This window comes from Phoca vitulina, unplaced genomic scaffold, assembly GCF_004348235.1.
Source record: "Phoca vitulina isolate PV1807 unplaced genomic scaffold, GSC_HSeal_1.0 scaffold4, whole genome shotgun sequence".
Classification (NCBI taxonomy): Eukaryota; Metazoa; Chordata; class Mammalia; order Carnivora; family Phocidae; genus Phoca; species Phoca vitulina.
The window spans coordinates 38,456,817-38,479,847 of record NW_022589707.1 but is presented as its reverse complement, the minus strand read 5'-3'; the positions used below and the strand labels follow the sequence as shown (position 1 = coordinate 38,479,847).

The following is a 23,031-nucleotide window of genomic DNA, read 5'->3' as shown; positions in this document are numbered from 1 at the left end:
AAACACTTTTCCCCCAATAGCTACTTAATTGCCATTCAGAGAGATCTCTTTGGGAAAGCATTACTATATGCCTATTTATTTCATCATTATGCAGTTAGCTTGATGCTGGCCTGTTCAATTCATGTCTTATGTCCTCTGCCTTGAATAACACTTTATTCGAGAAGCTGTTACTCTAAAAAAGCCAGCTGTATGGTGCCATTATCAGTCATTTACTTGTTCAGAGCAATAAAAAGGAAGAAACCAAACTACTATAAAAGCTAAAGAACAATTTCACTTCACTTTTAATTTCCCATTCTTGGAAAAGGAAGTATCGGGAACTTCATTTAGTATATATTTATAAAGACTTGCTAGTGCTATAAGGAAAATCATTTTATTTGGAAGTCACTATTCAGTATCTCATTTCTTTTTTGTGTCTGACATTTGCTTAAGTTTTCCTAATATTAAAAACTATCTGTTCTTTAAAAATTATTTTCCATTGAAAGTAATAATCTTTTGTTGTTGTGGCTAGTATGGAAGGAAAAACAGATGGACAGTAGTTAAGGTGGTAGAAACAGATTTTATTCAAGACTATTGCAGTAGAGGAGGGCGCCTGGGTGGCTCAGTTGTTAAGTGTCTGCCTTCGGCTCAGGTCATGGTCCCAGGGTCCTGGGATCGAGCCCCCACATCGGGCTCCCTGCTGGGCGGGAAGCTTGCTTCTCCCTCTCCCACTCCCCCTGCTTGTGTTCCCTCTCTCGCTTTGTCTCTCTCTGTCAAATAAATTAAAAAAAAAAAATCTTAAAAAAAAAAAAAGGCTATTGCAGTAGGCAGTGGGGGGAAAAGAGATCTCAGTATGGAACCGGGCTCAATTTTGCATATAGCATGGGCAAGAAAGAATTTCTAGCCAAGGCGTGGGGTGAAGTGGGGTCAGTGGCTAGAAAACTACTTAAAGGGACCATCAGGGACAAGGCAAGGGGGATTCTGGCTAAACCAACCTGATGGGATGTTGCTGGAGACAGGCCAGAGTGATCAAACACCACCTGGGGGATAGTGGAGGATGACAAACCCAAAAAGATATCAGAGGTGATCACATAGCAAGGGGTAGGGTAGAGTGGTTCTGGTTAAACTGACTTAATCAGGGTTCTTGCTAAAACTGGATTTTACAAAGAAGTATACAGATGGGCCTAGGAGGAGGTTCAGGAGACTGACTAAAATTTTGGCAAGCAAAGAATTTTTGTCATAGGACAGAAGTTAATATTTGAGGGCACCTGGGGGGCTCAGTCATTAAGCGTCTGCCTTCGGCTCAGGTCATGATCCCAGGGTCCTGGGATAGAGCCCCGCATCGGGCTCCCTGCTCCGTGGGAAGCCTGCTTCTCCCTCTCCCCCTCCCCCTGCTTGTGCTCCTGCTCTTACTGTGTCTCTCTCTCTCTCTGTCAAATAAATAAATAAAATCTTAAAAAAAAAAAAAGTTAATATTTGAGGAAAGTTTGATTGTATTTATTTATTTAAAATACTATTCAAGTGAGTTGTAAAGTTTTCATTAATATGTTTTAAAAAAATAGCCACCCAAACAAATTTAATCCAACTTTTTTTTTTCTTTTTTGCCATTCCCTTAGGAAATAATTTTCTGGTTTAGTGATAAGAGATTCCTGTAGTATGAGGGCCTATATCATTGTAAAGTTGAAAATAAGGGCCTTGTTTATTTTTTATAGTAAAGCATGTAACTTTTATCCCTTATATTTTTGCTTCCAGAGAATTCACAATGGCAGAAATTGAGCACTTTGTAGATCCCAGTGAGAAGGACCATCCCAAGTTTCAGAATGTGGCAGACCTCCACCTTTATTTATATTCAGCAAAAGCCCAGGTCAGCGGACAGTCTGCTCGAAAAATGCGCCTAGGAGATGCTGTTGAACAGGTAAGATTCCATAGGTAATTTCATTTAGGTTATTCCAATTTAGGGTCTGCAGCACTTAGCAAATTCTGTGTCCTGGATAACAAAATATTTATTTTAGCAGTCATTTTATTTTTTATATAGTATTTGTTTTTATATACAGTATTTATCCTACACTATTATTATAGTGGGAGGAAATTACCTGAACATGCCCATTTGTAGGCCAGGGGGCCAACATGAATAAAATATTTAGCAGAGCACTTGGAAAAAAGATCTTTGAACTGTGGCCTATCAATCCAACTTTTATCAATATGTACTCCTTTTGGGGAGACATTTTGACTCACAAAAAGCAAGTCCTCTGGATTTTAATCTTTTCTGTATTACCCATAGTAGTTGGGATAAAGTCTTGCATAGGATAGTATTTCTCTAATCATTTGTCTAGAGAAGTGAGTGAGTGAAAACTTTCTGATAGTTGCTGCTGCCTGATAATGGAATGAATCTCCCCAGGGAACAATGAACTTCCTGCCCCTGAACATATTCCAGTGGAGGCTGGGTGATAACTTGCCAGCCATTTTGCAGAGAAGAGCCCTACAGTGGGTAGGAGATGGGGCTAGATGATTTCTAAGATCTTTCTGGTACTGGAATCAGAAGATGACATATACAATATGGGGTGCACAAACTTCAGTGGATAAGGGTACATTAAAATCCCCTTCAACATGTCTTATTACTTTTGTTAATTCAGAAGAAATATATCTGCCCCTCTGTAGGGTCATTATTATGAATGGCATTTTTAGTGCTCTAGATTTAGAAGGTATGAGGTATTGGGCTGAAGTTTTGCTGACCCAGTGAGTATGGCAGAAAGATTTTCAATGACTTTGTTATTATGAGCTTGTTAATTTGACATTAACCCATTTAAAAATAGCCACAATCACATTCTGGGTATTTGAGATTGTTCTGAAAGCTGGATAAATTAGCTTACCTTGTGTTTCAAATATTTTTCAGTAGAATGTGAATAAATCAAAAATGGTGCATTGGCCTTCGAAAGAATGTGTATTTTTTCCTTCTTCTGTGCTTGTTTGCATATTTGCTTGCTTATTTATTTACTAACTTGTTTACTCATTGATTTTTAGGGTGTGATTAACAACTCAGTATTAGGTTACTTCATTGGCCGCATCTACCTCTATCTCACGAAGGTTGGAGTATCTCCAGATAAACTCCGCTTCCGCCAGCATATGGAGAACGAGATGGCCCACTACGCCTGTGACTGTTGGGATGCCGAATCTAAAACATCCTATGTAAGAAGAATGGAAGGCTTGTTAGCATGTGATCTTCACTTAGGAGCATGGATATCAAAATTGCTTTTTGTGTGCTGTATGTCAGAGAGCAACAAAGAGAAAAGAGGTCTTTTCCAAAGCAAAATGGAAAAAGCAGTTGCCCCCTGCCCTCTTACAAGGAAAGGGTTATGGGTTACTCTTGTGTCTCAATAGCCCTTTGTAGACTTAGATGGCTTTTACAGAGACTGAGAGTAAGAGAGACAGAGAGGGAAGGTCAATGATGGGGCAGTGCTGGTGTGTACATTCCTGGGGTGGGCAGTGTTATGAGTAATATCCCTGGGTGCAGCTAAGTTGGAGTGGCCTCCTTCCTGACAAGGACCCTAGCAAATGTTGGAAATGTGGTAGGGCTGAGTAAAGAAAGACATGGTGCTCTTTGTTTAGAGAGCTATTTGTTAGGTTTTGGTGGTAGACTAGTAGTTAGGATCTCTTGCTTAGGAACTACCTTATCTCAAATTCTGTGTATTAATAATAATTCAGGGAAGACTGCCCAGCTACCGATTCTCTGTACTTTACCACCCCCACCTCCCAAACATGAACATTCATACTGGAGCTTAGAATTGACAGACATTTGGGTATAGGAGGGCTGGCTGGTTGGCTCAGTCAGAAGAGCATGCGACTCTTGATCTCAGGGTCGTGAGTTTGAGCCCCATAGTGGGTGTAGAGATTACTAAAAATAAACATTTAAAAAATAAGTTAAAAAAAGACATTTGGATATAGAAGTTGCTTTCTGCCCTGGTAGCAGTGGGAACAAGGTGGTATCCAGAACAAGGGGCCTGAGAGCCTCCTGGCATTTCCCTTATTTGGTGCTAGAGAGGCTCTTCGGTGACTTTTGACAGTCATTCGTTCCCATGTACCCTTGGTTTCACTCTTTACTTTGCAAAATGACTTTCTTTTAATAGATTCATTTTTAAAAATAGAAATAAAAATGACTCATTTTTGTAAAATGAAAAGCAAAAAGTAATTCTGAAGAATATTATGTAGAAAGTGAAACTTCCATTTGTATACATCTCCCCAAAAGTTGTTCACGTCTCTTCTACATCAGGGATCAGCACATATTTTCTATAGTAAATGTAGTAAAAATACTTTGGGCTTTGCAGATTTTTGTTGCTTCTTTGTTGTTGTTTCTTTCTTTTTCTTTCTTTCTTTCTTTCTTTCTTTCTTTTTTCTTTCTTTCTTTCTTTCACAACCCTTTAAAAATATAAAAACCATTCTTAGCCCCATGGGTTTTTTTAGCCACTGTTCTAGATGGCTTTACATGCATGACAAACATATATGCATGTATACATGCATAATGGTACGCAGATATCTGTAGTGGGTGTTATTGATGTTGTTTTAAATATATTCTTTTTCTTTTGTGGATTTAGGAAAGAATTTCTATAATCTGTTAAGTTTTTCTTGTTACTTTATTTTCCTCACATACTTGCTTGACATGTACGCCAAAATGATAGCACTAGGGGCGCCTGGGTGGCTCAGTCGTTAAGCGTCTGCCTTCGGCTCGGGTCATGATCCCAGGGTCCTGGGATCGAGCCCTGCATTGGGCTCCCTGCTCAGCGGGAAGCCTGCTTCTCCCTCTCCCACTCCGCCTGCCTGTGTTCCCTCTCTCGCTGTGTCTCTCTCTGTCAAATAAATAAATAAAATCTTTAAAAAAAAAAAAAAAATGATAGCACTAGTTGTTTTTGGATTATATAGATTATAGATTCTATAGATTATAGAAATTATATAATTTCTTTACATGTTTTAAATTTTCTGGAATTTCTTCGTATTTGCACATCAAGCCAATAAAATATTTTCTGTGTTGTGTGAGAAAAGATTATTTCTTTTCTCTTTGTTCCATACCAGTTCCCTTTCTTAGTTTGCTCTGACTAATTTTGTTAAAGCAGACACGGATTCTTACTGTCTCACTTGAGATTCTGAGTGGGGCCTGGATTACATTTTATTTCTTTCATTTGTTTGTGCATTCAACATGTATATTTGGTAAGGACTGTGCTTTTCCATTCTAAATGCTTCATATGTAGTATCTCGTGTAATCCTCATCATAGGTCCTATTTCTGAGGAGACCGAAGTGCTGAGAAGTTAAGCAATTTGCTTGAGTCTCACAGTGAGTGGTAGAACTGGGGAATGAACCAGGGCTGTCTCACTCCAGGCCCGTGCGCTTAACCATTGTGCTACATTGCTTTAATAGACCCTGCGGCATTCCTGCTCATGCTTTTCTGAGTGCCACTGTGAGCTGTGGCTAAATCATCAAGTACTGAGAATCAGAAAATGTGGGCCTCAGTCTTGCAGATGTGATGAACATCATGGTGACGATAGTTAATAATGCTGTATTGTATATTTGAAAGCTGCTAGGAGAGTAGGTCCTATAAGTTCTGGAACCAGGTGTGGTGCTGGATGTTAACTGGACTTATTATGGTGCTTATTTTGCATTATCTACAAATACTGAATCATTATATTGCATACCTGAAACTAACATAATGTTTCATGTCAATTGTACCTACATTTTTTTTTTAATTAAAGAATAAAATTGAAAAAAGGAAAATGTGGGCCCAGCATTGAGATTAGGCTACAACATTTTACATAAGGTCATTGGGAAACTAAACAAAACCAGAAGCTCGAAAGTAACAGGAACTTTCAAGAAGAGGGAAGAACTCCTTTAAAGACTTTTTATTGTTTTAAGTCCTCACAGTAGTGATTTTGTTAAACTAGTTGCTTTATAAAATGTCTTAATTGTTAACAGTTTACCAAACTGTAGACAACTGGTGCCGTTTGCTGAGCATGTTTTATAAAGCAAAGGAAATGCCAAAACCTTATCAAAGTTCTTCCGTTGCAGCCTAAGAGAACAAAGGAGACTTGTTTCTCACTCACTTAAATCAGAGAAATAAAACAGGTAAAGAGCTTCCCTCCCCTTATCTGAAGCACTCCATCAGTAGAACAGTCTGATAAATAGAAATTAGACAGTCCATGCATTCAAGAAAAGACGAACACTTCCTTTTTGTGTGCTTCATATTTTATTTTTTTAATGAAAAAAAAGTCACTGAGGCAGCTAATGCTCCACCCTTCTCTTCTTCCTCAGAGTTAACCACTATCCCAGAGTTGTTACTTGCCGTTCTCGGACATGTTTTTGTGATTTTATCTTTTAGTACATAAATATGTTGACATCTTCAGTGCATGTCATATGATCAAGTGACATGATTTTCGGTTTCATTCTTTTAATTTCTGTTTTGTTGTTATGTGTTGGGGTTTCTGAGCTTGTGCCCTCTTTAGTTCATGCACCCCATGTGGTAACATGCTTGGAAAGCTTAGTAGTTGTGACAGTTGCAATTTTTCATACTCTTTGGATCAAAGGCAAAATATAAATATTCATGAGGACTGACTAGATATCTCCTAAAAGAAGTCTTTAACATCTATGTGGTGCTGTTGCTGTTAAGTTTTATTCTGTGACTTAAATGTTACCTGCTCTTTATTGAGATCTCTTTTGTTGTGTAAGAAACTGAATTGAACACAAATGCCCACGTTCATGGTCAGCTGAGGTGTGTGTTTAGCACAGCCATTTGATGCCAGGTTGTGAGATCAATAGACACTTCATCCAAAGAGAGTAGTGGTTTCTGCCAGATTGATTTTGAATCCTGGCCTCAAATTTGAAACACATCTACTGGTTTTGTCTAGGTTCAGGTTTTATTTCTATAGTTAAATCCTAGACTCTATTAGTTTACCCCACATTCACAATATGGCAAAAGAAATCTGCCCAGAAAATAAGAAGACAACTTTGTGTACATGTGTGAATTATATTTTATAGGTTTGTGAGCTGCCTGATGTATAGAACTATTCCCATTTCAAACATTTATAAAAGTTGAGTGGAGATGCTATAATTTATCTTTGGGTATGTGAAAATTACTTACAATCTGCATGCATCTGTGAATGAACCCAGTGCAATAAGTGTTTTTATCTATTATGTCTTCTTAGGGCTGGATTGAGATCGTCGGATGTGCTGATCGTTCCTGTTATGACCTTTCTTGTCATGCTCGAGCCACCAAAGTCCCACTTGTAGCTGAGAAACCTCTGAAAGAGCCCATATCCTTTCTGGTCACTTCAGCAACTCAGGTCTAAAGTGTAAACATCTTGAAAATGGATAAATCCAAGTCTACACATTCTATGGATAAACAGATGTTTTGGATATTGTGGTAACACTTATTTAAACCTATTATTCTACCCATCTCATTGCTCCTTGCCTAGTCTCTTTTTTGTAATCTGATATACCCACCCATTGTTTGGTCTTTAAAAGAAACATATTCAGAAAAGTGCTCTGAATGTCTTTCCGAGTGTTGGCCAGTTATTCTCAGCTGTTTCCACAATACATTTCTCCACACCTGCACCTACCTATGTGCTCTTTAAATAAAGGGCACCTGGTGAATACTTTCTCTATGAAAAGATGAGTGCCATTTTATGGTAGATGAAATAATAATTTAGCTCACTTAGTCTGTAAATCAGCAAAGAAATTTCCATTCTTTAGTAGGCAGTGAGGTCGTGAACTCATCTTAGGGCTAGGCCAGTGACAGAAAGTAGATCCTGTTGTGTTTGGGACATTTCAGAAATCAGTAAATGGTAAGTAGAGGTAATTATGCTGTGTATCAGGTTATGTTGCTGATTAGAATAATATCCCTTTTATCTCACTGTAACTTTGTAAAAGTCTCTGTTGACAGTGTTTACTTATTTTCAGTGAGGTTTGTCTAATGATTTTGTGGGTAGTTATTTCATCTTACACTTGAAATCAGTATAAACAGGATCTAGGATGCCAGTAGAGAACTAGTCATTGTTTTAATTTGATGATGGATTGTCCTCAAGATCGTTTTCCGAAATACTATGGCAGTTCTCTGTGTTTTTTGGTTCCTTGACTACTTCATACAAAACAGTCAATGTTGTTCAGTTTGAACCCAATAAGGGAGCAATTGGTAAGGCATATAAGAAGGATGCAAAGCTGGTGCTGGAGTACCTGGCTGTTTGTGATGAGTGTTACATTACAGAAATGGAGAAACTACTGAATGAAAAAGGGTAAGATTTAAGATGTGTACTTTTATATGGGCTCCACTTAGATATGTCCTCTCTGCAGATTCTGAAAGGGTAAGATCAGTTTCTTTAGACATTTTTTGCAGGTAAGTATTCTCTCTATATTTAAAGAACTGTGTTTACTGAGATTCTGGCATTATAGCCTGGAAATAGATTTGAAATGATCTTTTTTTTTTCCCCAGTAACTTTCTTAGAGGAGGAGTTTTGTCTAAGGAAGTGACTGAGGAATAATTAGAAATGACATTCTCTCATTCATTTCTTTTTTTTTCTTTTGAGCTTTGGAGTGGTCTCTGTAATTGTTTTAAGCATAAATATAAAGATACAGAGACATCTATAAAGAAATATGACAAAATCCAGTACTAAACAATGTAAAATTTACTGTGTCCGACAAACAATAAAAAACTTATAAATAGGGGTGCCTGGGTGGCTCAGTCAGTTAAGTGTCTGACTCTTGATCTCAGCACAGGTCATGATCTCAAGAGTTGTGAGTTCAGGGCGCCTGGGTGGCTCAGTCGTTAAGCGTCTGCCTTCGGCTCAGGTCATGATCCCGGGGTCCTGGGATCGAGGCCCGCATCGGGCTCCCTGCTCAGCGGGAAGCCTGCTTCTCCCCCTCCCACTCCCCCAGCTTGTGTTCCCTCTCTCACTATCTCTCTCTCTGTCAAATAAATAAATTTAAAAAATCTTTAAAAAAAAAAAAAAAAAAAAAAAAAAAAAGAGTTGTGAGTTCAAGCCCCACTTTGGATTCCACGCTAGGCGTGGAGCCTACTTAAAAAAAAAGTTCTAAACATATGAAGAAGCACGAAAACGTGACCCATATTGAGGAGGTCAGTCAAAAGAAACACCTAGAAGTGACAAACATGATGGAATAAACACATAAGGATGTTAAAACAGTAATAAATATACTTCATATGGTCAAAGATATAAGGGAAAACATGAACATATGAGGTGAGAAATGGAAATATATATCAAAAAAAGAACCGGCAAACATCTAGAGGAAGTATTGCAAATGAGAATTCACCAACTGGGATTAACAGTAGATTAAACATTGCAGAAGGAAGATCATTGAATTTAAAGACATAGTAATAGAAACTATCCAAAGGGAAGCATAGAAAAAAAAGAGACTGGGGAAAGAATGTCCTTTGGATCAATATGAGGCAATCTAACATGTGTAATCAGGAGTCACAGAGAGGGTGTACAGAGAAAATAATCTGAAGATACATAGGATAGGTCAAAATTTTCCAAGTTTGATGCAAACTGTAAACCCAGATTCAAGAAGTTCAACCTCAAGCAGAATAAATACAAAGAAAACCACATGAAGGTATATTAGAATCAAATTGCTGAAAACCAATAATGAAGAGAAAAGTCTTTAAAGTAGCCAGGGGAACAAAGACTCATTATGTTAAAAGGAGCAAAGACAGGGGCACCTGGGTGGCTCAGTCAGTTAAGCATCTGCCTTCCGCTCAGGTCATGATTCCAGGGTCCTGGGATCGAGCCCTGAGTTGGGCTCCCTGCTCAGTGGGGAGTCTGCTTCTCCCTCTCCTTCTGTCCCTTCCCCTGCTTGTGCTTCTCTCTCTCTCAAATTAATAAAATCTTAAAAAAATAAAGCAAAAACAGTAACAATATATTGTGAAATTTATAACATAGAAGTAAAATATAGGCCATCTACAGCTCAAAGGATGAGAGCAAAGAATTGGGAATATACTGTTGTAAGGTGCACACATTACATGTGAAATGGCATAATACTCTTTGAGGGTAGACTCTGGTAAGTTTGAAAAAGTACATATAGTTAACTCTAGAGCAATTACCTGGAAAAAACACACAAAAACTAAATAATAAACCAGTAAGGGAGATAAAATAGAATAATAAAAAATACTCCAGAAGAAAGCAGGAGAAGGGGAAAAATGAACAAAGAAGAGACAAATAGAAAGTAACTCTTGAAGTGTTAGATTTAAACTCAGCAGTATCAATAATTATATTAAATGTAATTAAACACTTGAATTAATAGCCATCGATTGTCCGACTAGTTATATCAAGACCCAATTAAATGCTGTTTACAGGAAACTTGATGTAATTGTAATACACAAATAGGCTTAAACAGAATCAAAACATATTTCCTATACAAATATTAATCATTAAGTTAGGAGTGGCTGTATTAATATCAGGTAAAGTCAACTTCAGAACACAGGAAATTGCCAGAGACAGAGTTACATTTCATAATGTTAAAGGGATCAGTTCATCAAGAAGGCATATTACTTCTAACTGTATGCAACTGAAAACAACCTCAAAATATATAAAGCAAACTTGACAGAACTGAAAGGAAAAATAGACAAATCCACAATTACAGTCAGATTTCTACACCCTCTGTCAGTAATTGGTAGAGTAAGGAGACAAAACAAAACAAAACAGGAGTTTGAAGATATAAACATTATTAATCAACTTAATTGCCATTTATAGAATACCTAATAACTGAAGAGTACAGTTTTTTAAGTGAACTTGTAAAATCTTTTATATTGTTTTTTTGTGCAGCCCTCCAACTGAGTTTTGCATTATTTTCTAAGTGTTGTTTAAAAAAGCAAAGAAGGGTCTCCTGGGTGGCTCAGTCAGTTAAGCATCTGCTTTTGGCTCAGGTCATGATCCTGGGGCCCTGGGATCCTGGGGCCCACGTCGGGCTCTCTCCTCAGCAGGGGGTCTGCTTCTCCCTCTCCCTCTGCCACTTTCCCCTGCTCGTGCTCTCTCTCTCTCCCCCTCTCTCTCAAATAAACTCTTTATCTTATTTTATTTTTTTAAGATTTTATTAATTTATTTGACAGAGAGAGACACAGCGAGAGAGGGAACACAAGCAGGGGGAGTGGGAGAGGGAGAAGCAGGCTTCCCGCTGAGCAGGGAGCCCGATGCGGGGCTCGATCCCAGGACCCCGAGATCACGACCTGAGCCGAAGGCATACGCTTAACGACTGAGCCACCCAGGCGCCCCATCTCAAATAAACTCTTTGAAAAAATAAAAGTAAAAAAACAAGCAGAGAATACAAGAGACTAAAAAATAATAAAGCAGAAAATACGAGAGACTGCATATGGCCTGCAAACCGTGAAATAGTTCATATCTGGCCCTAGACAATAGGCAAAGTGAAAGAAGTCTGACACAAAAGATTATATGTAAAACTAGGAAAGATGAATCGAGTTTATAGTGGTAGAAAGCACATCATTAGTTGACTGGGAGTGGAGGGGATTGAAATGGAGCCTTGGGGTGATGGTGGTTGCCTGAGAATATTGTCAAGAGAAGTTTTATAAGATGAACCCTTGTAACAAGTTGAAGATATGATTGTCCATTTCAGTAGGAAAATTTTTAAAGCATTCTGGTCTCCCAGAATTAACATCGATTTATGTTAAAACACTATCAAATGTCATTAAAATGGACAAGTTAGAGCACTAGTTAGATACCATTATCTGTCATAAACATGACAGTTTCCTTTATTAATTATTCTCAAATAATGGCTTCTTGCTAATTTCAGCATTTTTTATGACCGTAGGCTACCTACTTTACACTTAGACTGTACTCACAGAATATATATGATAATGCTTATGTAATGGCATTTTAATGCACTTACAAACTTCAGACAGAATAGTAAAAATGGAGGAAGTGAGTGAAAACCACTCATGATGCATGAGATTATCAGTGCTAGAAACTAGCAAAATGCAGTGCAAAGTGTGCCACATGAGGGCTCTCTTCCTGGCACTGAGCTGCTTGTGAGCCAAGACAATCCCTACTTGATAAAGGTGAATTCTTATAACCAGTAGTGGAATGGGCATATCTCAGGATATGAACATAACGCAGTCACTGATTTTTGGAGGGATAGTGTTTTATATTGACATATCGAACAGAATCATTAAACTTCTTTAAGCTGATCTTCAACATAAGTGTCAAAATTTATTTTGGAATTAGTGTGGGGGTTTTAAAATTACCTTCTATAAGATGACAAGCTGGTCAGTTTTACATTTCTGGGGACAATAATGAGAACAGTGGTCTTTTTGCCGCAGGCCTTTTTCTGACAAATTTATTGTAATTATTCTAAAACTGAATTTTTTTTTAAAAAGTGGTTTTGGCTTTATTTTGATCTCAAAACCAAAGGAATTATTAATTGAGTCACTTGTGGAATTTTATAAGACTAGTCACGTTTTTGGGTGCTTCCCAGAATACTATTTGGTGCCATTATTAAAATAATACTTAATTTGGTGTTCCTTATGAAATAATTTAAATTTGACTTCAGCTATTTTATCTGGAGAATTGACCAACCTGTATTACACTTAAAAGAGTCTATGGGGGCGCCTGGGTGGCTCAGTTGGTTAAGCGACTGCCTTCAGCTCAGGTCATGATCCTGGAGTCCCGGGATCGAGTCCCTCATCGGGCTCCCTGCTCAGCAGGGAGTCTGCTTCTCCCTCTCCCGCTCCCCCCTCTTGTGCTCTCTCTCTCAAATAAGTAAATAAAATCTTTAAAAAAAAAAAAAAAAAGAGTCTAGCAATTGGTAAAACTTTAAATTAAGAGATAGGAATGCATGTTTTCACTAATATGTGGTGTGTTTTCTTTGTAGGGAATTCACTATTGAAACTGAGGGGAAAACATTTCAGTTAACAAAAGACATGGTCAACGTGAAGAGATTCCAAAAAACACTACATGGTAAGTTTGTAAAAATAATTAAGAAACAAACACAAAAAATCATTACTCCTTAAAGTTTTTTACGTTTTATGACATAACCATTTTATAGAAAATTTGGAGAAGAAAAAGAAATACTTAAGGCCACAACCCTAAATTTGATGAATATATTTAAGGCATTATCTTTTGCCTTTTTAAAAAACTTAAATGTATTAATACTGAAAAATAGTTTATAATGCCCCCTTTGTATTTCCTATGAACTGAGGTGCATATGAAGAATATCTCTTTGATTAAAACCATCTTTTCATTTTCTCCCATTTTAAGGAAATGTCCTTTTGTTTTTTTAAGCAAAGGGGAGAACTCACCCCTTCACTCTCTTGTGGCAAATTAACCTTTTAAAAAGTCATTTAGATTAGTGATCTTTCATGCTTTTTTAAAAGATAAGGAGGTGATTATTTTTTGGAGAACAAATTACATGAATTGGGATATGAGTGTTTTGGAAAATATACAAAGGATGCTTATGGTTAACTGTGGCTGAGTGGAAGCTTCTGGAAACTTAGAGTAGTAGGTGGGTATTTGAGAAGCTACTGCTATTGGAGAGAGCATGCGTACTTTTCCATTAGTTTTTGGCTTGCCCTCTAGCCAAGCTTCAGTGAGCTGTAAAAACCGTCTGAGCAGTGATCAGAGTAAGCAGGGGATCCTTCTTGCTCTGGGGCTTTTTAGCCACCATTCTGGCAGCTGGTTCAGAACTGTACTTCACCGTGGCTTAGGTGACCCAGAAGGATGGGCAGGAGATGCCTTGGTCATATTTCTAAAATGTTATTCTTACTCTTTATCACAGACAAAAGAAACAGCCTCTCTTTTCCTCCACATATGTGAATTTTTGGTTCTACTTATCTCATTTCCCTTGAAACAGACTATCCAAGGTTAAGGTCAGTTACCTAAGACCCAGTGCTTAGCAGGCCTTCCTTTCTGAATAATAAGTCATAATGAATCCATTTCCTGTGTGCACCACAGGTGTAGCCTCCCCCATGTGAGGCCTCTGGTAAAATGTCTTTGATTGAGTGCAGATCCCCCAGCAAACTCTTCTCTGAGGGCCTCTTGACCCCAGAACCTTGGGAGTACAATGGCAGTAACCTGACTTTCTTAAAGAGTTCTCATCAAGACAGCAAGATAAAAAGTAAAACCCAAAGCATGTGATACTTGTGTGTAGGAATTGTTTTTGTTAATTTTTCCAGCTATGCTGGTAGATTTTTGGTTCTCATAGTCTTATAAAAGCTCGAGGGGCGCCTGGGTGGCTCAGTCGTTACACATCTGCCTTCGGCTCAGGTCATGATCTCAGGGTCCTGGGATCGAGCCCCACATGGGGCTCCCTGCTCTGCGGGAAGCGTGCTTCTCCCTCTCCCACTCCCCCTGCTTGTGTTCCCTCTCTCGGTGTCTCTCTCTCTGTCAAATAAATAAAATCTTTTAAAAAAAAGGCTCAAAAGTTCTAATGCTTTCTGCAAGGCAAGGCAGATGATGGAGTAGCTGCTCTTGCTCATAGCTTACCAACTGTGGTCTACTTGGCGTACATAGCATGCTGTGGCATACTACGGAAGGAACACTGGTACCTTGTTTCAGTTTTACGCTGTACAAACAAAGAACAATTTGGTGAAAAATTTTTTCACTCCTGCTTTCTCTTTAAAGGCATCATATTTCTTACCAGCAAATAGTTTTAAGGAATGTTCTGACTTCTTTGTCCTGATGTATAGGATCACTCAAGTCCATCTAGAATAGAGATCTTTTTAGTGCTAATAAGAATTGTTGAGAGAGGACCCGCAATGCATTATGTAGGGTTTGAGAGAATGTTATTGGATTTCTATCTCTTTTGCAGTGGAAGAAGTTGTTCCGAATGTAATTGAACCCTCCTTTGGCCTGGGCAGGATCATGTATACGGTATTTGAACATACATTCCATGTACGTGAGGGAGATGAGCAGAGAACGGTAAGTTATCTTGGATAGTGTGCTATTCTCTCACAGTGTCAGGGAATGAAACTTATTGAAGTACATTATTAATAAGACTCTGGAATGATTGGTTATGTACTAGTGGCATTAACACTCATCTTTGCTTAACTGTTTACAAAGCAAAGAACTTTCTTATGTTAGCTCACTTGAGCTTTGGAATATCTAGGTCATTCTAGATGGGGTTGTTTCAGTTGCCTGGTGCTCTTTATTCTGAGACAACATATTACTGTGGGGGAACTATCTGTATTGCATCAGTGGAAGATACTGGCACTTTCTGGATATACTCATGTTTTCAGAAAATTGGGAAGAAGGGGATGGCTCAGAGAATTTGGACCAACCAAATAACTGTAGCCAAGCACTGGTGAAGTGTTAAAGGGAACTTTCTCAAACTGCATAAAATTTGGGGACTTTGGGGAAAAAGGTTCTGGTCCAGAGATACTGATTCACAGATCTGAGACCTAGGGATCTGTATTTTTTTATAAGAACCCCCAAGTGATTCCAGTGTGAGAAATTGACAGGGTAGTAAATTGGGCAGTGGTATTTGGGGTAGAGCCTTTCCTAGCATTCAAGCACTGCTAAAGGTAAATGTTTCTAAGAAGTCTTCATTAACTCCCACACACTGTCTTTTGGCCCTCATGCTTCTGAATCACTGCTCCATGCCTTCCACTTTATCTCTTCACTCTGCCTTACTCCACCTTTCTCACCTTGCCATCCCTGCAGAAATTACACTCGTGTCGTTTATAGGCACAGATTTCCAGGAAAATCATTCAGAAGACTGGCTAGAGTGGAAAGGTTGTATGTGCCAAATTAAGTGAATGAAACATTCTTACCTGCATGACCATTCTGCAGCTGAGTGTACATGATGTGAGACATATAGTTCTTTCTAGGACATTTAACCTTGAAGAATAGACTGATGAGTTCTTGGTGCCAGTATTTTAGAAAGTCTGATATACTCTTGGTAATAATGTAGCTAATAAACTTACTGTTTTATTCTCTGCCCTAATTGCATCTTAATTTCTTGACATTTAAGGAATAGCTTTTCATTCATTCAACAGATGGTAAGAGCCTGGTCTAGACACCAGACGTGTAAATATAGGCATGGTTATTCTTGAGGAATGGTGGCATACTGAAAGTGTTCTTTTTACATACTAAGTTTGCTTCGGGCCTTTTCTGTTTATTTTCTAATAAAAAGGTTTTTAAAAAATCTTTTAGCTGTTTCTTTGAATCTAACAATATTGGTATAACTAGAACTTTAGAAATTTTATAAGGGCTAAGCAAGAACAAATTAGTGACAGTGTTTTATGAATTGCACAGAGATTACTCTCATGAACAGAAATTTGATTAGGCTCTGAGAAGCCAGAAATGTTTCTAAATTTTAATCACATTGTCCCTTAATCCATTTTCTTATAAATTTGGTATAAAAACATTGCCAGTGAGATTTAAAAAATTATTTTTCTATAAAGGCAGGTCCTTACTTCTCTCTCACCAGATAGAGGAGAGGAGTGGAATTCTGAATGTTCTGTGATTTGGGCAGCCATGGAGTCTAGGACTTATAGCAGGGGTCGTCACTGCCGCTTGGCATTTAAAGCTAATGGGGCTTTTGAGGGACTCAGCTGGAACCCGTGTCAGTGATTTTTATGGGACCTCTTCATTCTGAGTTCCATATTCTTGCCTTCCTGTGGCCCTTTTATACAAATATTATTTAAAAACTGACTTCAGCTCTTATTTTCAACTCAGAGCGGTAGACTAGTTTGCCTTCCACAGAATATATTTGCTTTCATTATGTCTCAGTAACTCTGAAACCTACGTTAGGAGCAGTTTAGGAGGGTTGTACTTTTCGGTATAGGTATACAAAGCATCTCTTTGTTTCACCCTATTTCTTTTGAATATACATTTGCAAACTAATTAAACTTTTCTGTTTTACCTGGTCACTAAGACTCACAGATCCTTCAGCTGTGCTGAATTTCTTAAAGGACAGAATGGGATTTGGTTTTTGGCACTGCCACTTACTATTTGATGATTTGGCGGGATGTTCTTCATGGGTTTCCACGGAAAGAAGTAAGGTTTTTATGTGGTACCAAAAAATGACCATCTTATATGTAGCTTTCTGAATGCTCTCACATCATTCAGCTTTTTACAGACGTGTGAAGTAAGCAGAGCAGATGGGAGATACCCGTTTTTAGATGCAGAGACTAAGATCTAAGTCATAAGACTTAGATCTAAAGTGGTTCGAATTTAGAGCTGAAAACCAGATCCATCTTGCTTTTTCTCTTTTGTCACACTGCTTTTCAAATTATGTTTTCTGGTATTTTGATAATGAAGTTTGGACATTAATGTTTAGATGTTTATAAACTAATGTCTTTGGATTTCTTTCTTTTTTAAAACATGTAGTTCTTCAGTTTCCCTGCTGTAGTAGCTCCATTCAAATGTTCAGTCCTGCCGCTGAGCCAGAACCAGGAGTTCATGCCATTTGTCAAGGAATTATGTAAGCAAATCCAGTTGGGTAATCTCCAGGGGAACACTGTCAAGTAGACTGAATTTTAGGAAATGTATCTTTTTTAAAATAAAAATACATATTGAATAAAGAGTAAATCTAAGTGATTTTAGCCTCTGCCCTTACTTCTAAAAGAGAGTGTGCTTGTTCAGAATGTTTTCTCCTAGTATTTGAATTAGTCAGGGTAGGACCCAAGGGTCAGATTCAAAATATCCTTGCTTCTCCTCTTGACCTTGGCGCTGCTCCCTTCATCAGGGGAATCCTAGTGGAGTGTTAACAAACTGGACCCACAGCACTGAATGGGCTGCTAGTGGTCATGTGGTGGGGCCCACCGATTTCAGAGTTGGGAAGTGGGAAGAGTTCATTGAGTTGCTTGGGGTTGTGCAAGTAGGGGTGGGGGAGTCTGGATGGGGCCCCTGGCCTTGGCTCTTAGTGTGATACTTGTTCCCCTGTAGCCAGGTGAGATGTGGGTAGGAGCTACACTGAGGCACTTAGTAAACTTTGGGGATTTTTCTTTCTTTTGCAGCTGTAACTTAATTGCTCTCTTGTCTCAGGCCCTTTTATAAGTTTCCCAAGCTTGTATGACAACATGTAGATGACATTGGAACATTGTCCGTTTTTTATTTTTAATTTACTTAATTTATTTTGGATAGCGGAAGCCCTGACCAGGAACGGCGTCTCTCACAAAGTAGACGACTCCTCTGGGTCTATTGGAAGACGCTACGCCAGGACTGATGAGATTGGCGTGGCTTTCGGCATCACCATTGACTTCGATACAGTGAACAAGACCCCTCACACGGCAACTCTGCGGGACCGAGACTCCATGCGGCAGATTAGAGCAGAGGTGGCTGGCCTTCTTTTTGGCATTTTTAACTTAGAGATGTATACTGGTTCCTTCTGATTTGGCTTGGATTTTGTTGTGTTTTTGCCTCCCCACCCCCTTTTTTCTTTTGAATTTTAATCATAGGCTTATATCAGAGTACAGATTCCCAAATCCCCTTGGCTTAATTATGAAAATACCCGTTAACAGTTATCTAATGTTTTATAACCATTTGGCTCACTCTGGGCTCATTCTCCAGCAGTTTGCTTTTATGTAATTGTTTATTTGGGCAAGAGATGTATGATCCCAAGTGGTTGCTGCCATAGTTTTATTGGCAGGCTTTGGGGGGCTTTGACATTTGTATATTTCTATACAAATGTGTACATATGTATAGATATATATGTATGTATAAACTTTTCCTGTTAATCCATTCAAAATAGCCAATAATGTTTCGGTAATTTTACTTAATGGGAAGGGATAATGGAGATGGGAAAACTACAGAAGGGGAAGGAAAGAACACCCACTTTAACTGACAACTGCCTGACTAATTTTGAGCAGAGGTTCTATTTAGCGTGCCTGTTAGGTGCTCAGCTTGCTACAGAGAGTTAATAATAGGAAAACAAAAGTAAAAGACTGCTTTTTTTCCAGAGGAGTTTATAGTCTAATTTGGAAGTCAAGGATTTCTGGTTTGTCTTTTTACAAAGCCAGATCTGGCTACTGTGGACCTACATTCCCATCTGATAGTGGTTTTCAGAGTGTGGTCCCCGGACCAGCACCATCACATCACTTGGGATTTTGTTAAATAAGCAAACTCTTCACCCCAGACCTATTGAATCAGAAACAGGTGGGGTGGGAGGTTGGAGACAGATAGAGGGTGGGCATGATGTGACCCCTGGATGATTCTGATGCACGCTCAAGTTTAGGAACTGCTGCTGAGTGGTAGCCAATGTTTGGTTGTGACTGAGGAACAACTGGCCCCCTTGGTTGGGGCTTCCTGGTTTGCTAGTCTCCCCTCGCTCATTTACTTGACTAGCTCCTCCTCTTAAAGTTAATGCACACGAAGTAGCATCAGGTGACAGCGATTTAGAATAATTAGGAAAGGCTTTGTGGGAGAATTGAGTGATCCAGGGGTTAGACATTCTGGACTGGGAGAAAAGCATGAACCCAGGCCTGGGAGAAAGGTGAGTATAAGTAAGGAAGGAGGCTTCTGTAGGAGTGATGGGAAACATTCTGTGGGGGCCAGTTTGCAGAGGGATCTTGTGATTATTTAGACACTGATTTGGCTCTCTATAAGGTCTCCTGAGTTCAGGGTGAATCTTTTTTCGATGGTCTAATCAAGTTTGTTGATTCTTGGAATTCTCTTTGCTTTATTACCCCAGGTCTCTGAACTGCCCAGTGTAGTCTGCGATCTGGCCAATGGCAGCATCACGTGGGCCGATGTGGAGGCCAGGTATCCTGTCTTTGAAGGGCAAGAGACTGGTAAAAAAGAGACAATCGAGGAATGACGACAATTTTAACGACTTTTGACCACTTGCCCTAATAAAAAAATAGCTCTTATCATGTCCACTTTACAAACAGCATTGCAATTACTCCTGGGGACTGCATTTTATCCTCAGTGGCTGCCTGATCTGACCCCCACAATTAAAGTTGAAGGAATTCTGAACAAACTTGTAATCCATTTGCTCCTCTTTCTGCATTTTCAGCAAAGCTGTATTTTTCCCCACCTTGGGTAGACATGCTCATGAGTTAATGTTAAACACAGTTAATACATTTTTTTTTTTTCAATTAACAGCCGTATTGGGGTAAAATTTACATACCATAAAACTCAACAGTTTTAAGTATCCAATTCAATGATGTTTAGTGTATTTACAGAATTGTGCAACCATCAATGCAATCTAATTTTAGAACATTTCCATCACTCCAGAAAGAGGTTTCATGTGCTTTTAGTGCCACTGTCTATTCCAACTCCAGCCCCAAGCAGCCACTTACCTACTTTCTGTCTCTCTAGATATGCTTTTTCTATTCTCTCTCTTTTTTTTTTTTTTTTTTTTTTGAGAAAGTGATGCCTTGTGTTAAAGCATTCCGTCAGCAGCTGGAACCCCTTCTAGGAAAAGCTGAGGGCGGGGGAATGGGCAGCAGGAGCAGTGGAGGAGGAGGAAGCTTGCTGCCATGGGGGCTTAGGGCTGCCAGCAACGATGTTCTGAGGACAGAAGAACTGCTTTTCTGTCTCCGGGAGGGTGTGCATTGGCAGAAGCCTGTTATGTTAAGGCATGCTTGTACTTGGCTTCGCAGGTAGCCCTGGCGATCATTAAACTTCTGATGCTGGAGGAATCCCACCTGTCTTGTCTGACTTAGCAGTTCTCAACCATCACGGTGTCGTGATTCTAGCCCAGCAGTTTTGGGCTCAGCTTTTGAGGGACTTCTATTATGTTTTTGTATAGAACACTCAGAACACATATATTTGTTAGGAAAATATTCAAGGATGTGCAAATTGGAACAACTCTCTTTCCAGAGTTAGGACTTTGTCTAGTGTCTCAGCCTCCTCTCAGACAATGTGAGATAGGGGCACGGTGGTCTCCAGAATATTTCCTTTGTCTTGGGTATGAAGAACAATTGAAGTAGTGGATCTCCCAGGGATTCCCTTCATTTTTATCTCCTCTCTGATGATGCCCACCACAGTACGTAGTAGGTATTCAACAAATAGACTTGGGATGAGTCTTGAATTTTTGAATGAACTTCTTGGGGATGAAAGCCTTTTACTGAAGCTTGTTTCTCTTCTGCCTGGTGCTTTTTTAAAGCATTCATTATTAGAAGGAACTAGATTTTGAATAAACTGAGTGTTCATTTTGTAGGGATTCCTTTCACCTCAGATTTCTTACAGCTCTTGACTTAGCATATATTCTAGCATTCTCACATTGGGGCTGGAGGTTGCCTTTGCTTATTCTAATTTACTTCCTTTTACAGTGAGTACCTCCACAGTCAGTCAATCACCACCACCTCAGACATTCTTACAAGCTCATTAATAGTAAAGATACATATTTAATACATAGCGGGATCTGCCTACTTTGGATCATAAAAGGATTAGAACTAAAACTGTCTTCACTTTTCATTGTCAAATACATCTGTCATGAGTTCAGTGCTGGATATTACTTCTGGGAGCCCTCCCTTTCTCTTCTCTGTTCTCCCCTAGGGCCAGTGTGTGATTTCTCCTGAGAGAACACCCGCTGCATTTCAAGTGACTGATTACCTGAGTGGGGAACGTGGGCCAGTAGCAGAGCTCACGGGTTCTGTTTGTGCCATATGTGCTCGATTCTGAGCCCAAGCAGGTGAAGGACTGCCTTCTGAATGAAGAGGCTCTTGACACACGAGTTTTGCGCGCACACGTACACACATACACACCTCTCACCTCTCTTCTGTTCAAGCTCAGTATGTATTTAAAGCCAGAGTCTTTCTGGCTTGTTGCTCTGTGAGTCCTTTTTCTTAATTATTTGTGTATTTGTGTGTATCAGACTGTGGGCTAGTTCAACAAGAGCTGGATAAATAGCACTGTCTCTCAGAGAAGTTACTCCTGTTCATCACTCTCTCCAAAAATAGTGATGGGGAAGGGTCAGATTCAAACTGATTTCCATGGAATGTGCGTAAGAACACAGCTTCTTTAAAACCTAGGTTGGAATTCAGGGCATTAAAATACAATGAGGAGGTTTGTCCAGAGAAGTGCTCTGTGCCTGACTAGTGCAGGAGCTCGTAATAGTAAAATACTGAACGTAGCTGGATGTTCTAGAAAAGGAATTCATTGCCAAGTCATAAAAATACAGAAATGATCTTAGTAATTGCGTGAGATGGTACTAGAGATGTCAGATGTCAAATGAGCTCTGTGACAACTTGCAGAATTATTTTGTTCATGAAATAGATTCCTTTTAGACCTTTATTTACTTTTCCTAAACCAGTATAAACTTAGGGTAACGGTAGTGACTGTTTTAGCCAGTGGAATCTATTCATGAGAGAACTAGGTGCCCTGGAAATAAATCCAAATTATCTCTGAATATAGTTGCACTTAATCTTCTATCCCCAGGAAAAACTATTAATCTGTATCTCTTGACTGAGGCTAGGATGGAGAGGTTTTGATAGCATTGCTCACATTAAAGAAACTCTCGCCAGCATCTTTGCTGATAGCCTTTAGTTTAAGGCAGGTTTTCATTTGGCATTCGGCCAACACCATGAAGAAATTTAGCTGATTCAGTAAGTGAATGGATGAACAAGTTTGCTGTGCTTCAAAATTCACCTCTTGTTGCCTCTTCAATAATTCTTGGTTATCGGGCTGCCTCTAAGCAGTAATTGTGTTAAAATCATGTGGATGGAATTAAGGTCTCTTCTGGAAATTGGGACATAATTTGGGAGCTTCGACAGGAATTGCTGGAAAGAAGCCCCCCGTGTCCCTGTCCTCTTGTCCAGGAGCTCCTCTTGTGTTTTTGACATGCTGTTCTCTCAGCTGGATGGTGTTATCTTCCTAGCATGTTAAAGGACACATCTTTTTAAACCTGTTGCCGCAGTAAAAGATGTTAACCCTGGCCGCACAGTAGAATCACTTGAGCTTTAAAAAATACCCATGTCTGTGTCCCCTTCAAACCAGTTTAATGAGTTTCTCCAAGGTAGGGCCTGGGCATCAATATTATTTTGAAAGCACCTAGGAGAACCACTGCTGTAACGGATGTTACAGCTCAAGCCATAGAGAGCCTGAGCCCCGCCCCACCCCCCCCAAATTGGGGAAAGGTCTCCTGAATGATTTTTTCTGACAATAGGGGTC

General features: G+C 39.2%; 1 protein-coding gene across 1 annotated transcript in view; it reads left to right on the top strand.

Annotated features, from left to right (window-relative positions):
* The window catches only part of GARS1 (glycyl-tRNA synthetase 1), a 47,895-nt gene extending 26,190 nt beyond the window's left edge, over positions 1-21,705 (top strand). The window contains exons 9-17 of the mRNA XM_032401847.1: positions 1,729-1,891; positions 2,998-3,162; positions 7,162-7,269; positions 8,102-8,247; positions 12,848-12,933; positions 14,783-14,892; positions 17,305-17,398; positions 18,061-18,251; positions 19,607-21,705. Coding sequence (XP_032257738.1) covers positions 1,729-1,891; positions 2,998-3,162; positions 7,162-7,269; positions 8,102-8,247; positions 12,848-12,933; positions 14,783-14,892; positions 17,305-17,398; positions 18,061-18,251; positions 19,607-19,732 — 1,189 coding nt within the window. The 3' untranslated portion in view covers positions 19,733-21,705. The remainder of the gene's footprint in view (positions 1-1,728; positions 1,892-2,997; positions 3,163-7,161; positions 7,270-8,101; positions 8,248-12,847; positions 12,934-14,782; positions 14,893-17,304; positions 17,399-18,060; positions 18,252-19,606) is intronic.
* The last annotated feature ends 1,326 nt before the right edge of the window (positions 21,706-23,031 follow it).